General features: G+C 45.9%; 1 protein-coding gene across 1 annotated transcript; it reads left to right on the top strand.

Moving 5' to 3' along the window:
• Positions 1 to 978: 978 nt before the first annotated feature.
• Positions 979 to 2085, top strand: LOC311222985 (vimentin-like; the record flags this gene model as incomplete). The annotated part of the gene is made up of 1 exon (XM_084307660.1): positions 979 to 2085. One exon carries the CDS (start codon positions 979 to 981, stop codon positions 2083 to 2085), a length of 1107 nt encoding a protein of 368 aa, XP_084163786.1.
• Between the last annotated feature and the right edge of the window lie 9994 nt (positions 2086 to 12079).

Below are 12079 nucleotides of genomic sequence, written 5' to 3' on the forward strand. Positions count from 1 at the left end.
TTGTCAAATGACGCTTGTTGGCTGTTTCTTCTTCTAACTCTAAGACCCGAAGCACGCAATAGGTTGAGTGTGGTGACAATCGAAAGGCGACAAATTCAAAATTGGTTGATTGGCGAAAATACAGCGCGGAGCCGGCAGATGAGGGTAAAAAGGGCTGTCCGATGCTTAAGAGGTTAAGTTGTTTTGTTTGTTTGTTTAAGATTCCTGAACATTTTACAAAAATAATTATGGATATGTAGGATGGGGATGAGTGCCACGCACTTGGTATGGCTCTATTTTGGTTCTTTAGTCACCAGCGTTTTCATGGTGGACTGTCTTTGCGAAAACATTTGTACTGGTTTTGAAAGAGCACCCATGTGGACCAAATGCTTGGGTGCCCTGGTGGGGTCGGTTCACCTGGGGAGCCTGGATGGAGCTGTGTCGGGTGTGTGCGGTATCCCTTCTAAATTGAATCTTGCTGCCAGTACCAGCACCTCATATAGTGGTGTGTTATTACACTTAACATCAGGAGGAGGATAATAGCTACAGAATGCTTCCCCTGGTGTCTGACGTCTTGATTGATGTGCAGAGGAGTGAGGTCAGGGAGTCTGGAAAACCTGTTGCCAAAGCACAATGGCCACGTTTCCCAATGCGTCTGGTGCACTCTCTCTCCCTTACGACGCCCTCATCATAACCACTCTGAGTGGCCTGAATGCTCTGATCACTTTTTCACACCCTGGTGGAAAGGGCCAGGGAGTGGGGATGCCACCCGTCTGGCCGCCGGCTAATGAAGAATGACCCGTCGGTGAAGTTCTCTGGAAGACTAGTCATGATCCGCATTTAAAACATATCCAAACCCTGTGAGAGTTTCAAGGCTGTCTGAGACATTCTTTGCGGCACCATAAAAACCGCCGGGCCCGGTCTGAGAGAGCATCAGTCGCAAGGTGGCCCAAGCAAAGAGAAACAGCCAAACCCAGTATTTACCCAACAAAAAACAACATGCCAGGAACATCTTATACCCAGAAGAGCTTGCAGGTGAGCGGCTCCAACAGCAGGATGAGGGTGCAGAGCCGGTCCCCATCCCGGTGCCGTGGCCGATCAGGTTTCCAGAGCACCGCTGTCGAGGTGGCCACTGCGATCCACCAGCACCACGCCGATGAGAAGGAGGAGATGCAGGAGTTGAACGTCAGGTTTGCGGGATACATCGACAAAGTCCAGGCCCTTGAGCAGAGAAACGCCGCTCTTCAGGCTGAGCTCGCTGCCCTGCAAGCCCGTTACAAGGGCGGTGCCGCCGGTGTCGGAGAAGAATACGAGCTGAAGTTCAAGGAGATACGGGAGCTGATCGAGACCCTCACCAACGAGAAGGGAGCCGCTGACATCGAGAGGGGATATATCGAAGAGGAGGTCGAAGCGTGGACACTCAAGCTGGAGGAAGAGCTGGCACTCAAAGAGGAAGCGGAGATGATCCTGAGGGAGTTCTGCCAGGACGTGGACAACGCCACGCTGCAGAAGGCGGAGTTGGAGAAGCGCGTTGAGCAGCTGGTCGCCGAGATCCAGTTCCTCAAGAAGCTGCACGACGAAGAGGTGGCCGAGCTCATGAGGCAGATCGAGGACTCCAAGATCACCGCCGAGCTGGACGGCGATCGGCCCGACCTCGCCGCATACCTGCACAACATGCGCTTGGAAATCGAAGCTGTGGCGGCCCGCAACGCCCAGGAGGCGGAGAGATTGTACAAGGACAAGTTCGACGCCCTCAAGGAGCACGCCGGCAAGCACGAGGACCAGATGAAGACCATGAAGGAGGAGATCACCAACCTCCACAGCCAGGTGACGGAGCTCCAAAACCAGATCGACCGCCTGAGGGCTCGCAACGCGTTCCTGGGACAGAAGCTGGAGGACATGGAGGTGTCCCACATGGAGACGGTGGGCAGCCTGGAGGGCATCATCGTCCAGCTGGAGGCTCAGCTCTGTGAGACCAAGCTGGAGATGAGCAGGTACCTGCAGGACTACCAGGAGCTGCTGCACATCAAGCTGAAGCTGGACGCTGAGATCGCCACCTACAGGAAGCTGCTGGAAGGAGAGGAGATGAGGCTCGGCATTGCCTGAGAACCAAGCTGGAGATTTCTAAATATCATTCCAGGCCGAGGAGAGTTTCTGATCTGCGGCAGTCACCAGTGGGCCACCGGTGTGTCGCCCCCCCCCCCCCTTCACTGGGCTGTCCACACCCCACCAACACCTCTTCCACACATTACTCAAACTACTCAAACCGCAAGAATGTCCACTTGGTGTCCCATCCCTCTGCACCCCACACATTCCATTCCATTCCATTCATCCCACCACCTCTAACCCCCACCCTCGCCAAGCTCCTCCACCCTGTGTCTCTGTCCTATAGGCCGTCCTCCCCTCCCCACCTCGATCCCCTACTAGGACTACCCTCTTCCACTCCCCACCCTGTTCCCCTACTAGGACTACTCTCTTCCACTCCCCACCCTGTTCCCCTACTAGGACTACCCTCTTTCACTCCCCACCCCGTTCCCCTACTAGGACTACCCTCTTCCACTCCCCACCCCGGTCCCCTACTAGGACTACCCTCTTCCACTCCCCACCCTGTTCCCCTACTAGGACTACTCTCTTCCACTCCCCACCCTGTTCCCCTACTAGGACTACCCTCTTTCACTCCCCACCCCGTTCCCCTACTAGGACTACCCTCTTCCACTCCCCACCCTGTTCCCCTACTAGGACTACCCTCTTCCACTCCCCACCCTGTTCCCCTACTAGGACTACCCTCTTCCACTCCCCACCCTGTTCCCCTACTAGGACTACCCTCTTTCACTCCCCACCCCGTTCCCCTACTAGGACTACCCTCTTCCACTCCCCACCCTGTTCCCCTACTAGGACTACCCTCTTCCACTCCCCACCCCGGTCCCCTACTAGGACTACCCTCTTCCACTCCCCACCCTGTTCCCCTACTAGGACTACCCTCTTCCACTCCCCACCCTGTTCCCCTACTAGTGGCTACCCTCTTCCACTCCCCACCCTGTTCCCCTACTAGTGGCTACCCTCTTCCACTCCTCCTTTTCAGAAATCCCCCTCCGTGCCCTACCTTCTCCTTGGTCCAAGCCTTTCCCCTTTCTCCCTGCAGTACCATTGCTAGATGTCCCCTTCCTCTTTCCCCACCAACCATACCCCCCTTCCAACCTCCCTTCACCACTCCAGCAGTGTGTCACAAAAGACATTGTCAGGCTGGACTTCCATCTCATGGTTAAATGAGGCTTCTGTAGATGACGGGGTTAAGTTCAAAATATTTAGTAGATCTCTCTACAGTGGCTCGGGAGGTAGAGCAGTCGTCTGGCAATCCGGAGGTTCCCGGTTCGATTCCCGGGCAGCGGTGATGTGTCCTTGAGCAAGACACTTAACGCCTAATTGCTCCCGATGAGCAGGTTGGACCTTGCATGGTCGCCTCCGCCGTCGGTGTGTGAATGTGTGAGTGAATGGGTCAAATGTGAGGAACAAATTGTAAAGCAATAAAAAATAAAATACAGCCATTCTCTTCTTTGTCCTGTATTTTAACTGCGCATTGCTCCACAATTCCCCAAGTCTTTCTGTTCTTGATGGTGGTAGAGAATTGACTCTGAATGTTTGTAATTGCCCTGTCAGTTTCTTCTCTTGGTATCTGTAATGAGACCAATTCAAGATTTTAGAAACATGGAAAAAAATTATCAGATACATTTTTTATTCAAATGTAAATGACTTATTATAATAATCTGGACAACATCCACACTAATGAATGATTAGTGAAGATTAGACCCCATGTAAAATCTTCACCTTTTTCATTCGAGTGTGTGTGTGTGTGTGTGTGTGTGTGTGTGTGTGTGTGTGTGTGTGTGTATGAGATTTCTAGATATACTGGGCTACCTGTTCTATGGTCTCAGTGTACAGCACATCTTGTACAACTAACATATTTGATAGGTACCTCTTAACAAGCGGGCAGAAAAGTGAAAAAAGATTTACTTGAGGACTGCATACTTTTTTTGAAAACCAAAACAACATACTTTATACTTATAGCACATGCATGAGCCTGGTCTCTTTTGAAAGATGACATGCTGAAGTTTCTGATTCCAGAACAAAATTTCACTTTTAGTGCTAACGTAATAGAGTAACATAGGTCTGAACTTGAGTTGTAAAAAAAACTTGTTACTCAAGTTTCTCTGTAGTAGTTAGTAGTCCAGAGGTAGTATTTCCCCAGAAGGTGGTATGGCTTACAAATCCAGACGGAGCCATAGCCTGAAGCCTTATGTAGTACATATCCAAATTTCATAAAGATCCATTCAGAATTGAGTGATTAGGAGTGATTTTGGTAAACTGTATACAAAGAAAAACTCAGTTTTCTCATAGACTTCAATTCATTCAGCTGTTTTGCTCTTCTTGTTTTCGTGTTCTTTCGTGTTTTTAGTTCTATTTCGTTATGGCTTTCGCTCAGCAGTTGGACCTTCAATCTTCCGGCCCTCAGATTTTTGTGCTCTGAGCTGGGCTGTATACCAGGGGGATGAACGATGGAAGGATATCAGAGGTGTTTTTTTGGGGGGCAAACCTGTCCAGGCCAGCCTGCAGAGTGTTGTTGTAGTGGTGGACTTGCTCTTCAAGTGAAAGGGCAGTGTATGGCTCAGACAGGGTAGAGGAGAGGGTAGATGAGAGCATGTCACAGTCAATGTCCTTGATCTTGCAGAAGGTTATGGGGCGCTTGAGCTGAAATCTAGGGGCATTACCATCCATCTTTCTAGGTCTCTCTTGATTTTCTGATTTATCTGTGTATAGTTTGCATCGTATAACCCCTCCATCCCTCTTGTGATGTTCACCCCTAGGTACTTGATCCTGTCCATGCCCCATTTGATTTGGTATTTTTCTTTGATCTCTATCGTTGGTGTGTAGTTCAGTGCTAATGTCTGTGTCTTTGTCACATTAAGTCTATACCCTGAGTAATATCCATATTCTGTCAGTAGATCCATCAGTGTCGGGAAGCTTGTGTCTGGTTGTCTCATATATACTATCACGTCGTCTGCGAACAGTCCCAATTTATGTTCTGTCCCCCTTATCTCCACCCCTTTGATGTCTTTGGTCTGTCTAATTAGTTGAGCCAGTGGTTCGATGAATACATCAAAGAGCGTCGGCGAAAGACAACAACCCTGTCTGGTAGCTCTCTCTAGTTTAATCCGGTCCGTCAGACCACCATTCATCTTAATCCTAGCCGTCGGTCCTTGATATAATGCCCTAATTGTTTTCATAGCTTTTTTGTCTAATCCAAATTTCTCCAATACCTTATATAGAAATATCCAGCTTACACTGTCGAAGGCTTTTTCTGCATCTAGGCTAACTAATACTGCACTCCCTCCTTCCTTTTGTATCTCCTCTACTATCTGCACTGTCTTCCTTATGTTATCCTGTGTCTGCCTTCCTTTAATGAATCCAGTCTGGTCTTCGTCTATTATATCTGTCATAAATGTCTCAAATCTTTTGGATATTATTGATGTATACATCTTGTAATCTACATTAAGTATGGACACAGGTCTGAAACTGGTTTCCTGTGGAGGCCAGAGTTACCCAGCTCAGACTGAACATGGTGCACAATATTATAAACCAAAGGTCCCCTAGATACCTCCAGAACTACTTCACCCCGGTCAACAAATCCCACAACCACAGAACTAGAGCAAGCATAGCAAACCTGAAGCCTGCTTCTTTCCGATCCAAACTGGGCCAGTGCTCCCTTACTTTCTCTGGAGCCCAGGATTAGAACAAGCTGCCTATCCCCATCAAGCAGAGCTGGAGCCTCCACAGCTTCAAGAGAAGCGTCAGGAAGTGGCTCATGGACAGAATAGAGGAATAGCCCCCTATAGTTTGAATGGGTTTCCAATCAGTTTTTAGTTATTGTGGGGTATACAATTTTAGCTATAGGTTAGTCTTCTAATGTTTTAAATGTATGTGTTTGGTGTTATTGTAGTGTTTTTGTTGTGGCCTAACAGCCCTGGGACCATGACGGAAATAAGGGTTTTACTCTTTCTCATGTTATCCTTTGGATCTTTGTTGTGTGTTTTTAATCCATCAATAAAATCAAATCAAATCAAATCAAGATCTCCAGTAAAGGGGTTATAGCATGCGGGTTAAGCGATCATTATATGATATTCTGTACCTGCAAAAAGCTAAAACAAAAGGCCGGCTGTCACAAAACAGTCACATCTAGAGACCTCAAAACCTACTCTAGCGAGGCCTTTAACCTTGAACTGGAGAGCCTGGACTGGTCAGAAGAGCTCTGTGGTTCACTAGTTGAAGAAGCATGGATTGGTTTCAAAGCCAAATTCTCAACAGTACTAAACGACATGGCCCCCCTAAGAACCACCAGGGTAAAAAATCGCGCTGAGCCGTGGATGCACTCCGAAATATTGACCGCTATGAAAACCAGAGACAAAAAATGCTCTGAGTTTCGTAAAAGTCAGTCAAAGCTTACCAAACGCTTGAGCAGTGAACTCCAAGCCCACGTGACTGAACTCAGAAAGAAACAGACTAAGAAATGACCTAAACTCCATGATCAAAACTGCAAAAAATAATTGTATCAATGACAAAACTGAGGAAAACAAAAATAAACCCTGTGAACTTTGGAAATTACTCAATAATCTACTAGGCTGCAGTAAAAAACTTAAAACCAGATTTTCAAACATAAACATAAAGATGGACAACACGCTCATAACAGACAAGCTGGATGTGGCCAATTACTTAAACAAATTCTTCACAAACATAGCCACAACACTGGTAAATAAACTACCCTCCCACTCAGGGCATTTTGGGGTAGAACACATCATAGCCTACTACAATAACCTAGGTGTCCGCAAAGACGATTTCAAAACTAGAAATGGTAACAACAGCTGAGGTACTCAAAACACTGAGCGCCCTCCAACCTAACAAGGCCACTGGCCATGACAACATCCCCTCCAAATTCCTCAGAGACTCAGCAGCCGCCATCACCCCAGTCATCACACACATAATAAACCTCTCCATAAAACAAGGACATGTCCCCAAGGACTTCACAATTGCAAGAGTAACCCCCCCTGCACAAAAAGGGCAGCAAATTAGACCCAGGCAACTACCGCCCTGTTTCTATTCTTACCTCGATCTCGAAAGTCATGGGAAAAATAGTCTACGAACAGGTCGAAAAGTACCTTGCGGAAAAAATCTAATCTACGAATTCCAATCTGGCTTCAGAACATCCCATTCCACTGACACATGCCTTCTCTATTTGAACGACCTCATCAAACAAGAGGTGGACGCCGGCAAATACTGCGGCATGGTCATGCTGGACCTACAAAAGGCCTTCGACACTGTCAATCACTCCATTCTGATTGACAGGCTAAAAGCAATTGGTTTTGATAGTCTATCAGTGAGCTGGATGCAATCCTACCTGGAGGGGAGAGAACAGATGGTGGAGGTAAACGGTACCCTATCCCCCCCTCCCAGTGAGCTGTGGTGTCCCACAAGGAAGCATACTAGGACCGCTACTGTTCCTAATTTATGCAAATGACATGTCGTCAGCTTGTGACTGCAACTTGTTCCTGTTTGTGGACGACTCAGCCCTGCTGGTCTCTGACAAGAACAAGTTACAGGTTGAAAAAACCCTCAGCTCAGAACTAGGCAGAATCTGCACCTGGCTCGCTGATAACAAACTATCATTACACCTGGGTAAAACAGAGTCCATTCTCTTCGGTTCAAATAACAAACTCAGCAAGACAGACGGCTTCTCTGTTACAGTGGGTGACAATATTGTCACAAGGAAAGATGAAATTACATACCTAGCTAGGTTCCATCCTAGAGGCAAATCTTTCCTGTGACAAAATGGCATCCAATGTAATAAAAAAAAGTCAACCAACGGCAGGAGCACTCATTCAAGGGTACTATGACTATGCTTGCACCTCATGGTACCAAAGCACCTCAAAGGCGCTAAAAACAAAATTACAAACATCACAAAATAAACTGGTCAGACTACTGCTTGACCTTACTCCTAGAACCCACCTCACCCCTGCCCACTTTGACAACCTAGGATGGCTTAGAGTAGACCAGGGGTTCCCAAACTTTTCAGGCCGCGACCCAAAAATAACGGGGTCAGAGAGCCGCGACCCCCACTATTATAGGAGGTAAAAAAAATTAAAAAATAAAATATATATATATATATTTTTTTTTTTTTATAAATGGAAATGTATGGTTGAAACATGCACACGTTCAAACGCACACACACTAATAAGCATTGGAGGCTTTTAACCAGGGCCGGACTGGGGAAATCATTCAGGCCAGGAAATATAGTGCAAAATATAGCCCCAGTCAGGCCACTTTTTAAGCAGGGGGTCTGGGGGTCCCCCACCAGGACATTTCTTGTTACAAAGACTTCATTTCCTGCATTCTGGTGCAGGCATTTTTTTATTTGTACCCTTTAAATGCCAGTGTTTGTGATGGCAAAAACAGGCTAGCATATGTATGATTAGCAACAACACTGATTTTGATGGATTTTCTGTTTTTTTGTAATGTCAGATTGAAAATAATACAATCTTTTATTCAACTTCAGCCCTGATCATAACACCACATATTAATTTTATAATTCTAACCCTTTAAATGCCAGTGTGTGTGATGGCATATATTTGCAATATATCAAATGCAAAGTAGATTTTTCTGGGGGGATTATTACAGGCTAGCATGTGTCAATGATTAGCAACAACAGTTTTTTGTAAGGGTCCCGCCTCCACCAATCACATGCGGCTCCTTTTGTGTGTGTGTGAGAGCAAAAGAGAGAGAGAGAGAGAGAGAGAGAGAGAGAGAGATAGTTCTCTAACTTGTGTGAGTTGCAGTGATCTCCTGGTTGTTCCCCACCTAGGTTATCTAACTATTGCGCGGCTGCAACTAGAAACACTGTCCTGGCCTGCTTCTAAGTTCAGTGGCCTGACTGCACACAAAAAAAATTATATTTTTTTTTTGATTTTTTGATTTTATTTATTTTTTAGATCATCTGGCGACCCCGACGTTGGGAACCCCTGGAGTAGACGACAGAGTACAGCAACTTGCAATGGGCCTGGTCTACAAGATACACTACACGACTAAGGTACCCATGTACATGTCAAAATATTTCCCAAAATATCCTGACGCGTCATCAGGACACTGGCGCACACCGTACAAATAACCATATCCGCCCCCTGAAAAAACACGCCCCCCGCCCCCAACAACAGGAGCGTGAGTTTGCCTCTTTTAACACCCAGTCCCTCACCAACAAAACCCTTATTCTCAACGAATTAATTTGTGATCAGGACATCGACATTTTATGTGTCTGTGAAACCTGGCACCACAGTGGTGACCATTTGACCCTGAATGAAGCCACTCCAGCAGGCTATAAATACATTGAAAAAGCCTGCTCCTCTGGACGGGGGCCGGGGGGGGGGGGACACATTCAATTTGGTTGAGCTGCCAGTTCCAAATCTTCCATCATTTGAATGCCTTGCAGCTAGGTGCCTAACCCCTGAACCCCTCCTAATTATTTCCATCTATAGACCCCCCAAGGCCAAGTCTACCTTCATACCTGACCTAACCCTAACCCTAACCCTAACCTTAACCCAAACCTGACTTCTCAAACCTCCTCTCAACCCTGTGCCCCACCTTCTCCAAACTGGTAGTCCTTGGTGACGTTAACATCCACGTCTGAAATGGGGATCTGATCATGGGGATCTGATCATGGGGATCTGAAATAAAGAAATAAACGTTGATGCCCCAATGTCCACTCTGGATGTCGACTTCCTTAACCCTCTGGACTGCCTTCCACTTACTCAACATATAAAAGGTCCAACGCATAAGCACGGACATACCCTCGATCACTGGAGATGTTATTGTTGCTTGATTGATTGATTGAACATTTTATTAACAGATTGCAGAATGGGTACAATACAGTACGGCTCAATACACACAATTGTTAAGGGGATGCATCAGGGTCCCCCATTTTCAATTCATCATAACATACAGTATATGACATACATGACATACAGATAGACAGTACTGCTACATCTATACATTTATGACATATCATATTTACAAATACAGTACTGTTTGTGATACAAAAAGAGTACAAATATACAAAAATACAAAAAAGAGAGTATATACATTTGATGAAGAAAGTGTACATTGGAGGAGGTTGGGTAGGTGGGGTGGGGGGGAAACTGTACATTGGAGGTGGTTGGGTGGGTGGGGTGGGGGTGGGGGGAACTGTACATTGGATTATTGACGAAACCTTACTTGGTCCCAAGAAGAGGGTCTTGTGTATTATTGGGTTAGGACATTTACTGTACATTGGAGGGGGTTGGGTTAGGACATTTACAGGGGCCAGTTTCGAATTGCAGTCTCCCAAAGGTGCTCTTTGAGAGTGGTTTTGAAAGTGGGTAGTGATTCACATTCCTTTACAGCTGTGGGTAGGGCGTTCCACATTGATGTGGCATAATTGTGAAACGTGTTTAGTCCCTTGTTTGAGCCGAATCTGGGTTTAACATGATTTGTGGAGCTCCCCCTAGTGTTGTGGTCGTGGTATTCACTGACCTTTGAGAAGTATTTCGACATGTACATGGGTACCTTAGTGGTGTAGTGTATCTTGTAGACCAGGCCCATTGCAAGTTGCTGTACTCTGTCATCTACTCTAAGCCATCCTAGGTTGTCAAAGTGGGCAGGGGTGAGGTGGGTTCTAGGAGTAAGGTCAAGCAGTAGTCTGACCAGTTTGTTTTGTGATGTTTGTAATCTGGTTTTAGTGCCTTTGAGGTGCTTTGGTACCATGAGGTGCAAGCATAGTCGTAGTACCCTTGAATGAGTGCTCCTGCCAGAGTCTTCAAGGTATTCTTGTTTACCAGAGAGGAGATCTGGCACAAGAATCTTGTTCGTTGGTTGACTTTTTTTATTACATTGGTTGCCATTTTTTTCACAGGAAAGATTTGCCTCTAGGATGGAACCCAGGTATGTAATTTCATCGTTCCCTGTGACAATATTGTCACCCACTGTAACAGAGAAGCTGTTGGTCTTGCTGAGTTTGTTATTTGATCCGAAGAGAATCGATTCTGTTTTACCCAGGTGTAATGATAGTTATCAGCGAGCCAGGTACAGGAACTAGTTGCAGTCACAAGCTGATGACATGTCATTTGCATAAATTAGGAACAGTAAAGGTCCTAATATGCTTCCTTGTGGAACACCACAGCTGTTTTACCCAGGTGTATATATTTGAATCATTTTAGATAGTATTTATGTATTTACTTATTGCTACATTGTCTCAAAATAGCAGAGGTGTCCGTTTCATGGCAGCAGGTTCCAAAGCAGGCCACTAGATGGCGGCATTGTTCTTTTCAATATGGAGATATTGTCTCAATCCTACACAAATAGTTGTAAAACAGCTATTCATAGGTTCTAAAACTGAATAAAGTAGACATTTATAGTCAGTCAGTAAGGAAAAGTTGAACAAAATGACTTATTAAATTAATTATCTACACTTAAATACATTATCACTTTGATGAATGGAATGTGCTACTGAGCAATATGAGATGGCCCACTGAATCTCACACCTAAAACTGTATACTCGATGGAACGCATCACTTCCTGTTTAGTTGGACTGAGCCGCCACGCAGGCGCATATGTTCCCTCGCGCACAATAATACACTTTGTTTGTATAGCCTTTCATACAGAAACTGCAGCTCAAAGTGCTTCACAACAGAATTAAGACAGGCATAAAATGAGCACATAAAGTGCAGACATATAAAATCAGTTTTTCACATTAGGATCTAACATCCCAACAGGCAACCTTGTTTATGGTTTGATTCAGTTTTAATATAAATAATAAAAATAAAGAGAAGATTAATTAATTATCTACTCAGTCCCAAAGTTTGTGATGTAGATATGGAATGTCCCGGGTTGCTGCTGTTTGCAGAGTGTGTTGTTGTCCGGGGGTGAGTGGTGGTGGGTGGGGGGTTGAATCAAAACAGTTGTCAATTCGGAATTGACGGCTGTTTTGATTTGGCCCTTCGTTCGCCGTCGTTCACCTTTGGACGGC

This window comes from Notolepis coatsorum (genome assembly GCF_963971535.1).
Source record: "Notolepis coatsorum genome assembly, chromosome: 2".
NCBI classification, from domain to species: Eukaryota; Metazoa; Chordata; class Actinopteri; order Aulopiformes; family Paralepididae; genus Notolepis; species Notolepis coatsorum.